At 38.5% G+C, this 17,427-nt stretch overlaps 1 protein-coding gene across 1 annotated transcript in view; it reads right to left on the bottom strand.

Moving 5' to 3' along the window:
* The window catches only part of ndst2a (N-deacetylase/N-sulfotransferase (heparan glucosaminyl) 2a), a 70,618-nt gene that overhangs the window by 3,302 nt on the left and 49,889 nt on the right, over nucleotides 1-17,427 (bottom strand). The window contains exons 3-12 of the mRNA XM_056256271.1: nucleotides 12,815-14,454; nucleotides 5,401-5,488; nucleotides 4,594-4,748; nucleotides 3,206-3,391; nucleotides 2,367-2,495; nucleotides 1,911-2,093; nucleotides 1,596-1,692; nucleotides 1,358-1,481; nucleotides 878-1,052; nucleotides 437-607 (exon numbers count right to left, since the gene is read on the bottom strand). Of these exons, the coding sequence (XP_056112246.1) occupies nucleotides 437-607; nucleotides 878-1,052; nucleotides 1,358-1,481; nucleotides 1,596-1,692; nucleotides 1,911-2,093; nucleotides 2,367-2,495; nucleotides 3,206-3,391; nucleotides 4,594-4,748; nucleotides 5,401-5,488; nucleotides 12,815-13,834 (2,328 nt within the window). The 5' untranslated portion in view covers nucleotides 13,835-14,454. The remainder of the gene's footprint in view (nucleotides 1-436; nucleotides 608-877; nucleotides 1,053-1,357; nucleotides 1,482-1,595; nucleotides 1,693-1,910; nucleotides 2,094-2,366; nucleotides 2,496-3,205; nucleotides 3,392-4,593; nucleotides 4,749-5,400; nucleotides 5,489-12,814; nucleotides 14,455-17,427) is intronic.

Below are 17,427 nucleotides of genomic sequence, written 5' to 3' on the forward strand. Positions count from 1 at the left end.
CAAATAAAGAAAGCATTAAACAAAAAAACAAATAGAATTGCTAATGTTTTGTCTAACATTTTTCTAAATGTTACTGACGTTGACATTTTGACATTTCAAACTAAAACTATTAAAATTGTTAATTTGCATAAAGCTGAAATAAAATAAAATATAAAATATTAGGTGAAAAACTTGAAATAAATTAAACAAATAAAAAAGTAAAACTGAAATAAACAAAGCTAAATAGAAATATAAAAAGAACAAATAAAATGATAATAAAAATGACAAAAGCACATTAAATTGCTTAAAACATTTTTTTTTAAATGAAACTGGAATAAAAATCTAAATAAAATCTAATTCAAAATATGAATAAATAAACAGAAAAAGTAATGCTGTTAAAAAAAAAAAAAAATCAACTGGAAAAGACTTGACAATCATACACAGATAACTAGTCTACCTGTCTGGCCTGGTAGTGCATAAGCCAGTGCTCTAGATGTGTGGCGTAAGTCCCGGGCTGAAGGCTGCGGTTCTGAAGGGTCAATAGCTCTTTTGATGCAGAGGGACCTGCTGTTACAACCTCGTGGAAAGTGTGGTTTATTGCAGCGGGGTCCTGGTGAGCTCGCTGATGCTGACAAGACATAAAAAAAAACACAATTCATGTCATAATTTCTATGGTGAAAGAGAAGGGTGGAGGCAGATTCATGGTTAAGATAAATTAAATATGTCTAGGAAGAACTTCTACTTCCTGCTGCCCTATTAATGCATAAAATGACTGACAGGAAGAAAGTGGCGAGAAAAAGACTATGGCTACCACAAAGACTGGATATTTTCACTCCATGTTCCAAAAAATTCTCCAAAAAAAAAAAGACCTGGAGAATGAGAGAAAGCTGTAGAGTACCTGATACCAAGAGTAGGCTCTGTCGACTGGGTTGATAAGCACTGCTATGACCTTGGCTCTGGGCAGTAAGGCGGCAGCCCTCTTTGGAGCAACCTCTGTGTCAAAGTAGTTGGCACTTTTTTCAAACATGAAGTCTGTGCTGACATTGGAGGGGAAGGGAAAGAAGTCCATGTACCTGCAAAAGATTAAGACACTCATTTAATACAAATATGCTATAAGAGGCTCCAATCACAATGTTTTTATTTCCAAATAAATCCAGACTTGGATAAGTCTTTCATTACAGAACACTGTAAATGATGTCTCACTCAAATTTTTTTTTTTAACAGAGGGCTTGTCCTGTAAATAATGGACCTATTAAGAATTCAATATGAAACCCAGACAGTATTACTAATATAATAAAGTGGAGGGGTGATACAATATATGACTAATGGTTTGTGTCTGCTACATTGGCTGGGAGAGAAAATGTATTGTGTATATTACCAGTCAATGCCATTGTGGTAATTCTGCCCGTTAAAGAACTGGATCTCCTCAAAGGTGACTGTGCTGGGGAAGTTGCTGGTGATGGCAGGGTGAAGGGTCAGAAAGGAGTGCAAAGCTGTGGTACCTGTTGCCAAAAATAATCAATATATCAGATGCATCTAGGTTGTATTTTGGACCTTTTTTATTTAGTTAACCTAAGCAGGATTTTTTATTTGAGTCTGGGAACATGTGGACTTACCCGTTTTCTGTGGGCCAATAACCAGAAATTTGGGCAGCCTATCACAGGTCTTCTCTTTGGACCAGATGTCTTTATGTCTCTTGTCATGACAGGGGTTCTGAATGGATGAAAAGATGATGAAAACATTCCCACACATTTTGATTAAAAAATGTCCATGACTTCAATATTACTGTTTTAATTATTATTATATAATTTATAACACTATTTTATCATTTTAGATAAAGAGATTTGTGGAGTGTTTTTTTTTTTTTGCATGTCAGGCACCAATCATTGTAATTAATAGATCTATCTGTCACAAATGTGATGCTCTCTTACCTGCCATAGGGGGTCCATCTCCTCTGGAAAGATCTGGAAGTATTTCTCGGCTAGTTCCATTGGAGGTAAAGTCTGTAGCCGTACGTTGGTCCAGCACTGCACAAACTTCACAAGAGACTCAAAGGTATAAAGACCGAGCCGATCATTTCCGTAGTTGGACAGGTGAGTCATAAAGATGCTGATCTGAGGGTGGAAAAAACATTATTTACATTTAAGTTCATTTGTTTCTTTTAAATAAAAGCTGTGGAAACATCTGCTACTTTCATTATGAAGATCATAATCTAGTTTATGTTTCCAGCTGCTGCACTAGCAAACACTTCAGGCGATAGGGCCGAACACAAACAAAAGCACACAGTGCAAGGGCAGGACTCTGTCACCAAAAAATATACTCACTCCCATTCACTAAACACACACACACACACACACAGAGGAGAAAACAGCACAAATGCAACTCACAGGGTTTAGGAGGACAGTGAGGAAGAGTTCTCCTCCACGTATGCTCTTGTCCAGCTCGCGAGAGCCTCCAGGGTACTCATTATAGAAGATAGTGTGAGTAAACAGGCCACATGTCTGCCTGGGCAACACCTGCAGACAGAAGAAGGTTAGAGACTTGAACAGACAAGCCTCAATTCTGTTTCAGCCACACTCCAAGAATGGCCAAGACAAATGTATTAGAAGGAATGAAACCGCCATTAGTCATTTCATCTGATGATGATGGGCGCAAATTGAACTTAAATAAAAAAATTAACTGCATTATTGATTCTTGGATTTGAAAACACTGGGTCTAATTCATAAAACACAAGCAGGATGAATCTCTAAATTGTTTATACAATCCTTATCGGATAAATTGTTGCACGCAATTGAATTATGTAAGATTTACACAGAAAATCATCCTGCTTGTGTTTAATGAATAAAGGCCCTTTGACACCAAAATCAACACGAAAAACGAATCGCAGACACATTACTGTTTTTCTTTAATTCAGCAAGGATGCATTAAATTGATCAAAAGTGACAGTAAAGACATTTACAATGTCACAAAAGATTTCTAATTCAAATAAGTGCTGTTCTTTTGAACTTTCTATTCATCGAAGAATGAAAAAAAGGAAAAAAAGTCGTTTCTACAACAATATTAAGCAACACAACTCTTCTTAACATTGATATTAAGAAATATTTCTTTAGCACCAAATCAGCAAATTAGAAAATATGCGTTTGGCTGAAAGATTATTTACTTGGTTTCTCTCCTCTTTTTTTTGTATCAGATCATTGGGCCTTTCAGTGAAGCAGCATCTTTTTACCTTTATGTCACGATGTATGAAGCCCCTGCGATGGCGTGCTGGCCTCAGGTGTGGATATTCTTCTGTGCTGGTCACTGTGATCCCCCACACACTCTTCCAGGCCTCGTACAGCTGGCTGTGTATGGGATACACCCCTGAATGATGAGGGGCCACAGCGTACCCCATGTCTGTGGGAATACCATGCTCCTGTAATGACAAGAGACAAACAAACGCTTGAGATGATCAATCACAAATCCACTCACCACTTGAAATTCACTCGCAATTGCACTGCCAAGACTTATAGGGTGAATGGGAGTAGAACAGAGGAGAAAAGTCGATATGAGATGCATTAGAGACACCGTTAACAAGACATGTCATCAGGGTGTTTGCGAGCGAGAAGCTTTTGATTATGTTTCTCAGCAGAGGCAGTGTGTCAAGACAAGAGGCATAGTTTTTTCCAACACCACAGGAGGGTGGTAGACAAACACATCCTCAGATGAGCAGAGGGCTTTACTTCAAGTCCAAAGTGCCACCATTAAGAGCTCCATGTGTGTGTGTGTGTTCCTCCTCACTCGTGTGAGTATGTGTGAGCACAAACTGTGAGATCCACAAGCCCCGGCTAAGAACGGCCCTTTGCAGGCTCATTAAACCTTGATGAAGGAGCTGTGTCTTCTCCATTGAGCAGAGAGCAGTAGAAGGCATATGTCAGTGTCTGCTCTAAAGACAGGATGTGACAGAGGGATTAGCGAGAGGAGGAAAGGGCTGGTTAGTATTCACGGCGCACTCCCTCTCTCTGTCTGTCTGCCTGCGGTCCATATCCCACTCCAATGACCATCATTACACCAGGGTGGGCTCGTTTCAACAGGCCAAATTCACAATCTCCTCAGCGGATGCACACCGAGTCAAGGTCAAAGAGAATCCTACCGATCCAATGAAAAAGTGCTAATACAAATCTATAATGAAATACCAACATGAGATAAAGCAGGCGGGCAGAGAATCGATACTCGCACCTCTGCGACAGCAGCAATAATGCCTGTAAATAGTAACACAATAATGAAGGAACACAGCATGCTCCCCTGTCGCAACAACACATGAGGGGAAAAAACGAATTTGGAAAAGATCGAAGAAACTACTTTTTTGTCACATTTTTTCGATGTAAAAATTATTTAGCCTATCTAAGCTTAATATTTCAAGAAAACTACAAGTAAGAATTTTGTAGGTTGGCGGAAGAGTGTAAATACTTCAAACATTAAAACAATGGAGTACTATTAAGGATGGGATCATTTCCAAATAGAAGTGATGGAGTGTCTGGGAAAAACTATTTTTGTAACATTACTGAAAATCTGTTTGAAACTGTTAGTGGCATAGAAATCAATAATTCAGTTTTGAGATGCATTTCACCAACTAACCTGTGCAAACTGCATGTTGAGTCTCATTTGCTCTGCCAACACGCTGACATTGTGGAAGAGGTGAGGCTGCATGTGACTCCACATGTGTGGAAACCACCAGAACTCATGCCGGTGCTGTAACAGCATGTCATCACCTTCATCCTCCTCCTCTGTACCTGCAAACACACACAGACATACTGTTGAAGTTTAATAGTAAAGACATTTGGATCTTAAAATGGCTTAAGACAGTAAAAATGTGTTTGTTTGTTTGTTTGTGCTTATGTAACAAAGATCCATTTTGTTTTTTTTGTAGTCTGAACAGGGAAAAAGTTTTTGTAAGTTGTGCAAATCTGATTGAAATCACTTGTCACTCAGTTTGCACTAAATTCAGATTTTTCAAGGTTTCCATAAAAAATAGGCAGGGCAACTCTTTTCAACATTGATAATAATAAGAAATGTAGAAGAGCAAGAAGAGCAGCAAATCAGAATGATTTCTGAAGGATCACATGACACTGAAGACTGGAGTAATGGCTGTTGAAAATTCAGCTTTACCATCACATAATAACTTTATTAATAAATATATTTTAAAATATAAAACAGCTATTTTTAAGTGTTTTTACTGTATTTCTTATCAAATAAGCATAGCCTTGGTGAGCAAACTGAGCTAAGTGACTCCATTCTAAACAATTACAACAACAAAAAGATCTGGCCAAACTTATTTGTGATTATTTGTCAGGTTAACAAAATCTCCTGTTAATTCTCCTGAAGTGTGAACAAATGCTAAAGAGTCTTAAAAGACAACAACAAAAGAAGAAGAAAAATAAGTACCTGCATGGAAGAACTTTCCAGAAAAGCCAAGATTGAAGGTGAAGTTGGGAACTAGCGTCCGTAGTTTATTCTGTGTGTTGAGCAAAGCCTTGAAATTGAAGAAGAGTTATTACTTTAATAACATGCTATCAAAGTCCTGCCTAAAATCTGTGGAATAGGATTAGCAATTTGCCAAGAACAACAACAACAACATCTGACGTTACCCTGAGCTGTGCTTGAAGGCAAAAACATCAACAGTGCTGTTAAACGAATATCTCCGCTACCTACAAATGTATGAGCTAAAGTCACCAACAGATGGCAGTGTGGTGCCTATTCAGTTCAGTCCTATGAAGAAAAGACTAACGTTCAGGCCGTCGGCCAGATCGACAGAATGAGTGGGATGTGAAATATACATTTGCATTCAAATCTCCTCTACCCACGGGCAGGTCAGACGTGCCGAATGAAGCTGCAGCCTTAACATCAATCTAAACTCATCCGTGTGAAATGAACACATTTCATAACTTAGCATCACTGCGCACATCTAGCTAATGACGACGCTGTGAGGCTTGAAATACAAAATGATCCTGCCATCAAGCCCTTCAAACTCTGAGAGTGATACGGGGGTATAAGCGAATTACAGCGCTGTTCCAGCACAAATCAGACGGCGGGGAGAGATAGTGTCACTTTCCGCACAAATCTAACACAAAGCTGAGCCGATAGTTGCAGCAGAATCACAAATCAAGATGAGCTGCTGGGGAGAGAAGGCTGCTGCTTGACATGGCATCTTACGCTGATTTAAGAGCCACCGGTGTATCCCTGAGTATGTGTATCCAATATTTGTTCTGCCTTGAGTGTGTTTGCTCAGCATGTCAGCATAATCCTGCAGTTTTTATAACAATCTGTGAGCCGCCCAACCAAGACTGTAGGGTGGTGTCCAGGGTGGATACTAATCAGTAGTGTGAATCAACTTTGACGGTTTGATAAAAAGAGTTAGTTAAAATCAAATTACGTTACCCTTTAAAAAAAGAAAATGTGGTATTTCTTTGATGATCAATAACTTTGATCAAAGAGAAAGAGAAACAGTCAATATGGCCAGGGGTCAGAACAAAGCTTTTGTCACCACTTTTTGCCATCACGATAGACTTAGCTCAGCACTGCAGCAACATTTTCATACCTGAATCCTATTTTCTTCCCATAGCCAGTCTGATTATCTCTAACAGACTCAAGATTGTTCTTAAGACAAGATTCAGCTCCTGCAGACAGATTGACTGCATGTACAGCAATGTCGCATTCAGCAAAGGGATCACATTTGGACAGTGGACAATGATAAAATCTTCATTCCATACAGATATTCTCTTCTCCCCACAGCTGACACAACTATTTATATAGCGCTTTTTACAATACAGATCGTTTCAAAGCAGCTTTACAGTGATAACAGGAAAATAATGCAACAAAAGTTTGTTTCGGCTGTAAAGCAGATCTAGAAGAAAATAGCGTCATAGTCCAGCTTAAGTAAGTTCAGTGATGGTTCATTTTTGTTGCAAAAATGTTATTCATTTAGTTAAAACAGTGATGTCAGATCAATAATATTGTTGAATATTAAGTGTCCCCAACTAAACACGACAAAAGCCAGAGGCGACTCATTGGTGACATGAAGTCTCTAAGTACAGTAAGTTGATATGTCAAGAAGCTCAAATTTGCAACAAACTGAAATTTAAAGTATAAAAAATACATTGCTATTATTATACAGTAGTAATCAGGGTCTAAACTTAACCAATTGAAAGTAAAAACAGGCTTTGAAGTGTAAGAAAGTTATCTATTGAACTACACAATTTTTCATGTCTATTTATTTGTAAACTTGAATTTTAGATTCAAATAAAAATGAAAAAAATGTAACAAATATATATTTAATAATACATAATACTTAATTTCTTCTTGTTATGTTTAAGTGGCACTCTATATTTCACATCACTGAACAACTCGGATTTGTCATCAGAAGTTTATTTAAAAGTTAATTTTTTTACACCCAATGACCTGTACGCTTTGTCACAAATATACAAGCTAAAACGCAGAAATAATCTGTGCATTTGACCAAAAATGTCTAATACAATGCACATATTGTGTAGGGGAGAGCGGGGCACAACCTAACACTTTTTGACTTCCTCAGTTTGTGTAAATCCCCTTGGGGTTCAGAGAATTTATTTGTCCCCACATTAATTTCAATTAAAGGTGCTCTAAGCGATGTCACGCGTTTTTTAGGCCGAAACTTTTTTTGTCACATACAGCAAACATCTCCTCACTATCCTGCCTGTCCACAAACGGCAACAAAAACAAATTGGTCCAACCTGGACCACGAAACATAAACAGTGGGGTTGGGGGGGTTAGTGCGCATGCAACGGAAGGGAGGGGACGGGATGAGGAGGGGGAGCGTCGAGCTAGCCTCCATTTTGTTTCACAATACTTCAAACGTCAACAAGGTGACGTCACCCAACATCGCTTAAAATCACCTTTAATTATGTGGTTTTGTTTCATTAGTGTATACATTTTCCTTTATTTACCCCCCCCCCCAAAATGGAAGTGAAATGTGACAACATGCTATAGTGCTGCACATGCACATTTAACATGACCATATGACAGTTTAAAATGTTATCTGATATGCCATCCCACCTCAATAGCAGCACATCGGTACATCATACCTAACAATTATTTTGTAAATATAAGAAACCATATATAAAGTGACTGATTTTTCTTTACTTGATACGATAGTGACATAAAATTATTAAAAAGTTATTTTCATGAAAATAACTGAAAGTGTTAAAACATCTTAAAACTAACATTTTAGGACAATAATTTAAAAAATAGAATAATAATTATAATCTTAGCTTACATTTATTATTTATTTAGCTTAAATAATGTTTTTTTTTATTTCATAAAGGGACAATTACAGTTGCACCACCTGACATCCTGGTTGCGCTACCTGACTTTTGCAACTAATTTTACATTGAATAGGCTAGGCTTCTACTTGGATGCCTGTATTAGCTTTTGCCTATGCTAACAAGTTCATACATATAATTTAATGTTTTTAATACAATAAAGAAGTTTATGATAAAATAGCATTTTTCTAGTTCTGTAAAGTGTACCAACCTACCCATCCCATACTTGAAAGTAGTATTTGAGAGAGATCTACAAACCTTTTCACTCCGCCACAAAGATAAATTGGGGTCTTTTGGATGATGCATTATCATACTTACTGTTATTACCATTTCACTTTATATAACATAAAATAATATTTATTACTTGAATATATTGAAAATGTATTCAAACTAATTAGGTTTTATAGAATAAAATGATTTATGTCATGAATTTTTTAAATTATTTTAAAAGGAAATAATGCACAAAAATATATATGTCATGTCATTGACACATATATAAACTAGGGGTGGGAATTGGCAAAAATGTGACGATTCGATAGTATTGCGATATTTGGGCCACGATTCAATATTATTGCGATTCGATTCTGCGATATATTGCGATTCATGTCCCCCATATTATTCAAAGTCATTACAAAAAATGAGGAAAATAAGACTGCTCAACTCACTTCAAATGTCACATTCAATTCTGTGAAGATTATCTTCTACACATTAACTGAAGTGCAAAAACTTAGGAAGATAGTGCAAAAACTTTGTCCTTGAACATTCAGGACACAGGACCTTATTACAGGACAGGACGTAATTATTCTATGAATTGGAGACCTATCACATGAATGGTGAGCTCCCAGCACATAACTTAAAATTATTTATAATACAATAGAGTAACATAAAGCAGACATAATAGAGTAACATAAACCTGAGAATAATCATATAAATAAATGTCAAGGTCTTTACTATTCGCTTTTTGATGAAAACCGAAATGTACCCACACTTTCGATTTGAAAGACGACGGAGCGTCGTGTACAACCGGTTGTGATGGTGAAGCCATTTTCATTTGAATTTGCTGTTGAATGCACGACAACAAAGCACCGCAACAAGCGTAACCTTGTGGATGTAATACGCAAATGTAAATTAACAGAGTAAACTCCAAGAAAAGCAACGGAGAAAACCCGAAAGTAAAACAGATAATTTTATAATTAAATATTGCAATACTTTGCGCTACTCGATATAATTGCGTGCGCTAAATATCGCGATACTGAACAGAATCGGGTTTTTCCCCCACCACTAATATAAACGCATACAAAAAACCTAGGAAATATATAAAATATCATTGCTTTATTAAAATAAGTAAAGCAAAACAGAGTTTCATGATCATTAAAAATTTAATTTGGAACAACAATGCCAATCAGAACAAAGCTAATTATGTCCTCTGCACAGGAAGAAGAGCAGTGAACTGTGTGTACGTATGTGCATAAGGTATGCAATGTGTAGCGAGTAGGTGGAAATAAGCTGAAAAGCATATGGAGTAAGAATAGATGCGATTAGTCCACCATTAGACACAGTTTTCTATGCAGCACCATTGGCTGAGGTGATTACAGCCCACTTGTTCAGCTTGAGGCCAGGTGGCATGGCATACATCACCATACAAAGCTGGCAAAACAACAACAACGTAAACACAGCTCTGTGGGTGGATGATCTGTCTGTTACACACATATTATTTAAAATTATTTATGCTATCTGTGGAAAATAGAAGAACATGGATGAACTAAAAACCATGTCCTTGCTCCAAGGTATTGTCCCCAGTAACAATTATGATTAAGAATGACTGTAAGAGAAAAACATATGGAAATGAGATGCTACAATGATACACATTCTTTCACCAGTAAATAATAAATAACAGCGGTTAAAACAGGCTGGGTTTTAAGGGATGTTCAGGGCTAAATACAAGTTAAGCTCCATCAACAGCATCTGTGGCATGCTGTCAATTACCACAGAAAGTAATTGACTCATCCCACAGTTTGCAAAAACAAAACAATGAAAACATGTTGACAAAAATGCATTTACAATCGAAGTATATGGGGCAAAACACAGCAATTGCTCCATAGAATTCTACTGTTAGTGCACAGATGCTATTGTTAGAGATTACCTTGCATGCAGTGGTTTTTATACGGAGGTACAGGATAAACTTTTAGACACGTTTATACAGAAATATTAAATATACGTTTACATTTTCTGCAAATGAAATTACAGGCATGGATCACAATATTAGTTTATGTGAAAAAAAAAAAAAAAAAAAGGCGAATAAGAACCAAAAGGGTGAGATATTAGTTATATATATATTATAAAATATATATTATTTGGTTAGACTTAAAGATTCCTTTCCTGAGGACGAGCTTAAAGAGTCAAAGTTTTACTAAGGTAGGTTATAATATAGAGCGTATGCATTGATGTCCCTTTCCCACTGGAACACGCAACCTCAGACTGAGTGGCAAAAGAGCTGCTACGTGACTGGATTTAGGGAAACTGCAAAAACACGAGTAAAACAAATGATTATCAGTTTTAACTAAAGGTTTGACTCGATATAGTGTTCCTTACAACTTACCAAAGATCTAGTGATCCATGGATATTGACATGCAGCCAGAAATCATGTTTCAATCATTTATGTGCCCGATTTCGACGTCGGGGAAATACATAAAGCAAATTTGCCTGTGAACGCTTTATATAAATACAATATATAGGTAGGTCTAAATGCTTACTTATATCGATGTTATATATATCATCATATTGTCCAGCCCTAAAAGTTGTATAGTTTTTGTCAGTGTTTATTTAAAAACATCCAATTATGCAGAATATACGATGGTAAATATTTAATTGATAAGTTGTCAATACAATATATAACAATACAATATATAGGGTATGATTTTACTACTAAATTCAGCATATTGACACAAAATAATCACTGCAAATCCACCTTTTGCTGCCTGGAGTCCAGTTGTTTCTATGAATTGCAGCGATCCATTTGTTTCTCTGTTCTGTAGCTTTCGGCAGTCTGTAAAAATATACCTCAGATTTCTTGTCAAATCTAGTTGTTCAGTCAATCGCAAAGCTCTTTCCCATTTTAGATGCGTTTTGTGTGTTTTTCACAGAATTCACGCTGAAAACAAATGCTGGCGCTCTGTCTTTTTGCCACTCAGTGGACGTAACCGCAGTCACTCCGGCCGACGGTGACGTCACACACATACCCTCTATTTGCAAGGTATGTACATGATTCCCAACCCATGTTATATAATGTGACAGACTTAGCAGAAACTTAAAGGAATAGTTCACCTAAAGATTTAATTTCTGTAATCATCAGTCATTCCAAACCCTTGTAAATTTGGAGCTTGACAGCAACAGGTGCTTTTACGTTCATTATATGGAACAAAGTGGTCATATTATTGTTTACAATGAAAGTAAGTCATGCAGGTTTGGAATGTCATGAGGTAGAGTAAGTAATAACAGAAATAATGATAGAATTCTTGTGTTCATGCATAAGCTATTCCTCAAACAGAAAAATAAATATTTTATATCAACGCTGATAAAAAATCTACTTTTGATCATTATGCTGACGTCACAGATATCCATTCGCCATTTTAGCACATCAAATTTAACATTTTCAAAAGCCAATCATCAATGTACTTTTCTCCACATCCCTTGCATATGAAACTAAATGGTGCTAACTTTGTCAAATATAAATTTATGGTGAGCTAATTAACTGCCTGACTGACTCAGATGTTTCTGCTAAAAAACATCTTCATGTTGTCAATGCAAATGGTACATTAATTGACATATTATTTCTTACTAGAGCTGTTAATTTACTTTGACTATCTTCAAAGAGGATGACCTCCAAGTGGTGTTTCTCTTTGCAAGTGTATACTACACATTTATGGCTCATGAGGGTGTACAGACCACAGTCAGCAGTGTGGTTTGCATATTGTGGAAGGCTGAAAGCTTCTACACAACCTGATGATGAGAACTGGGAGGGATTCATAAGTCTCTGTAATCAGCCCCTTTGGCAAAGCCGCTAATAAATAGGAGGTTAATAGGCACATTGTCCAAACAGAGCAATTATCCCTTGCTCTAACAAGCACATTATTTTGAGTACTAGCTGTTAGCCTCTCCATGACACTACAGTGCTCAAAGCATCATCTGCGTAGTGTGTACCATGTTATCTGTTAGCCAATACACTGTTACCCATTTCGAGAACATAAGTTTTGCTTGTTACGTCAACAGCTGAGATGATGAGTTTGAGAGAACAATGTGAATGCTCACAGTTAAACAAGCCTAAGAACTTTTAAAGAGATAGTTCACCCAAAAATAGAAATTCAGTCATCACTGAACTCACCCTCATGTCATTCCAAACCAGAGAAAAAAAAGAAAGTCACAAAGTTTTAAAATGTCATTGCAGTAAGTAAATGACAGAATTTTCGGGGTAAATTATCCCTTTAACAAAGATAGTCACGTACCTTCACATCTGTCACCTTCATCCGCGTCCCCTCCTTTCCCACAAATATATCATCCACGTCAACTAGCAGATGCCTCTCCAAGGACAGGCAGAGTCTTTTTCCTGTCAGATAGGCTATGGCATCCACAAAAATCAACTTATGCAGCCAAAACGACAGATTGTTGCCAAAAAGCACTCTCTGAATGCCATCGTGAAGGCCAAGGTCCTGAACTACAGTGGCATGAAGGGCTCGGTGGGGGCCCAGGTGGGCCAGTGCTTCTGAGGACTTTGTGACGGCCAGAAGCACAGGCTCGTAGGTGCTGTGGTTAGACTGAAAGACCGTCCAGTCATCACCAGGAAGTGGGCCCTGCTCCACCTCATTGGGTTTAGTAATGTACAGTAATGGGGCAGCTGGGTTGATGTGGTAGTCCCGTAGGCCCAGGTTAGAGTGCAGGAAAAGCGGGAAGCCCTTCAGCTGGGCACTGAGCAAGGAGTTCTCATTGGCTTTGAAGAAGCCGATGATGCCCACGCCAAATTCTGCGCAATATTTATCCAGCAGGTCACGATTCCAAGCATCTAAGTTGACATATTTGAGAATGTTCTCATAAATGACCAGGGCGTAGCGACCAACATCGCGCTCCATCAATGTAGGCATGTCGCCTTTGCTGGGTGCGATCTCAGTGTGGTAACGGAAGCGGCTGGACTCGAGGATAGCTACAATCTCTTGTCCGAGTTGAGAGTAAATGCTCTCCACAAAGACAAGCACCACAGGCTCCGTTCGAGAGTTATCCACCACTTTAACCGTCCTCTGCCTGCCTGTGAAAGTTGGCAGGAAAAGAGGAGCCCGTTGCCCTCCTGCTGCAGCCGTGACAACTCCACCACAGTCACTGAAGGGCAAAGGGGGTGCCTCTTTAATTTTAGGGCTGTTGCTGACATAGTAGGCCAGGAAAGCCATGGAAAGTAGGCAAAAGACGATGAGCGCCAGGATGAGGCGGTGGAGCTCGAGTTGCCTGACGCCCCGCACTAACTTCCACAGCCCCATGGCCACAATGCGAAAGTGGGACCGGGGAAGAGAGGGGGGCAGAGGGGAGGCTGAGAGGATGACCGTTGCAATGTTCGCAGCAAGAGTAGGACAACAGAGAGGAAAAGAGAAGGAAAAAGGAAAAAGGTTGAGCAGCAGACACCGGCACAAGCTTTGGGTCAAGAGTAGCCATTTATGCTAGGTCACCATGGCCCCCATAGTCCATGACGTGTGTCTCCGCTTTGATTGCTGCCTCTAGCCCCAGTCCTTCAATGAGGTCAACCAGCACTTTCACCCCCACCACGCGTTCCCTGAGTGCACTCACTCTTGGCTGGCGTCTTGGGATAAGAGGATTGGGTTTCTTGATCTCTCTCGACACTCCACCACCACTCGACAAAGGATCAGCTGTTTTACCGCTGACTTCTTTTGTGTTGCTGTGCACCAAACTATCAAATAAGCATGTGCTTCTCGGTGTAGAGTGCTCTTTTGGATATTTTGGAGAGCTTCGAGGCCGGTGCTCCACTTGCCCCGCTGGCCTCAGCAGCGAGTACTCTGAGGGTGTTCACCACTAGGGCAGGATGGTGAACATGGCCCCCAGTAGAGGCCCAGCATGGAAAGTACATTCACCATTGAGTCAGAACCTGAAACGGAGAGAGAGGAGAGATTCAATCAGTTCAAACATCATCAAACACCTTTAAAGAGTGCATGAAACGGGGGAAGCAAGCAGATCTTAAGCCTAGTGAATTCAGGGCTCGAATTTTGGCGCGGGATTGCGGGTATTGCGCATAATTCTAATCATTCCCGCAGGTCTCCCATTTATAATGCGGGAAATTCCCGCAATCGTAATCCACACCGATAATAAAATCAAATCATTCTTTTAACAACTCTCTGCCAGACGCAATTTCACAAACAGCGTGAGTGTTCAGCTGTGCCGCGTCTTCTATCTCTTCTCTCAAAATGTGTTGGCAAGCATCAAGCGCTGCAGCGATATTACACACTCGCGTTTAGGAGTCGGGACTGGAATATTCACTTGCACAATCGGGCCAGCAGTGCATCGTGACTGAAGTTTACCATTTGCACGTCTTTTTAAGTCTTACCAGTTTAAACATTCAAGCGATTTTAAACTAATCAGTGCTAGCGCACTCTCTGAGATGATTTTTCTATGCTCACATTCATAGAAAATCCGCCTTAAGAACAGCTGGCCAGTAACAAAAGTTATTTTTCGCGGATTATATTGCTTTAACACGCAAAATTGTGTCAATTTCGGTCTTCGTGAGTATACTCTAAACATAGTCGGTTTTGTCTTTAATAAGCATAAAACGCATGCCAGTATAATGAACACAGGATCCGTGCACTAGCTCTTAAAGTGACGGCCGCCATATGTGTCTGTCATTAATTTTGTTGTCAAAACAACAAAATATAGCTTTAAGTTAAAGGAATCAGTATTAATAGCCTATGTATTTAATTTATTCAGGACTAAAATACTACCCAGTGTTATTTTCCATTTGATTACTTTATTCAGTTTCTGTATATGAATACTAGTGTTAGACCTATTCAAAAACTTTTCTCTTTATTTGTATCTTCATTCTATTGTATTTATTTGTGCTACTTTTTTCAATTTAATAATGAAACAATTTAAATCAAGCTTCCTTGTGATGTGTAAATTCTTAACAACAATATTAGGCCTACCCCATTGTAAAAATGCAATGAGCGCAAACATTTAGGCAAGATAAATGTAATAATTTTGTTTGGAAAAAATTCCCTTTCTCCCCGTCATACAAAAAAAATCCCCCCCATGAGAATCATCTAAAGGGGGATTTCCCCCCCATTTTTCAAAACGAAATTCAGGCCCTGGAATTACCAAATGCTGCATCACTCTTTATACTTCCAAGTGGCCATGTAATTTTACTATTAGTGTGACTGTTGATGCGGACCACTACATTACCATGGGGTCTTTTTATTCCCTCATGACTCCTAAAATAGTCCTGGAGCTCTTGTCCTCCAGTAAGATAGCATTACAGGTGGGATAGAGGAATCACTGACCTTATGGATATAAGTGACCTTATGGTCACGAACCTTAAACAGTACACTAATTAGAGCATGGGAAGGCAAATGATGGGTAATTAAAAACTGTGATTGGAATGCACTGTTTGTAAACTTGAGAATATCTTAAATATTCTCCATAGGAGAGAACAAGTCAACAGTTAGATTGAGTTTCAAGGTGCTTGAGATGGAAATCATCGGATTCAAGGCACATTTTCTCGTTCCTCTCCCCACCAAGAGAGGCTTTGTCAGCTTACAGCCAGCTATCAGTCTCTGACATGATCAATGCTAGCCATGCTGTAACTATAAATCAGGGCTGGCACTTAAAGGATCGTTTTTCCCACACACGGACAAGCATGGCCTGTGCTTTGGTCAAAGGCACCTTGTCTAGGACAGATGATAAGCTAAGAGAGAGAAATAAAGGAAACGAGAAACAGCATAAGGAATGACACTAGACACTAGAAAAGCGAAACTTTACTTCCACCCTCAAAGCTAATAATTAATTCAGAGAATTGTAATTTGGTAATTCACCTGTCTGAGAGATGGCAAAGAATAATTACAAAGAAAAAAAGAGAATGGCAGCAAAGTGCTCAGCTGTATTAAATTGATCAAACTCAGAATTAACTCTACAGAAGAACACATCCTGATACGGAAACCTAGGTTATTATTAGCCTGGGAGCACTCTAACCTCACTGACCAGTTCTACATTAGTTCAAAACATATACACACAAGCAAATACAAGTGCACACAAACAGCAGGTTTCCATCACAACACATTGCAATTCATGAGATCATAAAGATACACTCAGATCAGTGTATCTAATTCAACTTTATATTATCTGTACGGTAAAGCAACAGGGCGAGAGAGAGGGAACGGCAGCCCTGAATCATTGAGTAGAATGGTTTCACATGGCATGTGCTGCTAAAGCCAGGATGAGAGTACTACTGAGCATTTCTCATCTCAGGAGAATAGCTTTCACATTTGAGTCACAGAATGCAATCATGAACTATTCAGAGCTGAACTCGACCAGGAAATGATCAGGATGGCCATGCATATCTTGTGTTTATTACACTACTCTCGTCAGGAAACAAACATGTTTACAGAGTAATGGTACACATGAGCACAGGAGGAAATAAGATGGGGGAGTGTGACTAAGAGAGGAAATAAGATGCAAAGGAAGAGAAAACAAGAACAAGGAGGAATAAAAGATGGTCAAGAAAGGAGATAAGGAAAAAGCAAGCGAGGCAGCAGAAAATCACTGCTAACTAATAAGGCTCCACTGATGTATTGAAGCAGAGTATGCATGTTTGAGAGTATTAAATTTTCCCTCGTAATGATAAAGTTTTTAAAGACGATGCTGTGTTAAAAATTTTCTAATATGCTTATTTAGTGCTCAGTGATTAATTATTATTTGTGCTCAATTTTTAATAATGGTTCTTATTATCAATGTTGAACGTTTTTGCTGCTTAACATTTTTGTGGAAACTGATAATTTTTTTCAGGATTATTTGATGAATGAAAAGTTCAAAAGAACAGGATTTATTGAAATGTGAATCTTTTGTTACAGTATAA

Source organism: Rhinichthys klamathensis, unplaced genomic scaffold (genome assembly GCF_029890125.1).
Source record: "Rhinichthys klamathensis goyatoka isolate OS25496 unplaced genomic scaffold, OSU_Roscu_1.1 h1tg000126l_1, whole genome shotgun sequence".
Classification (NCBI taxonomy): domain Eukaryota; kingdom Metazoa; phylum Chordata; class Actinopteri; order Cypriniformes; family Leuciscidae; genus Rhinichthys; species Rhinichthys klamathensis.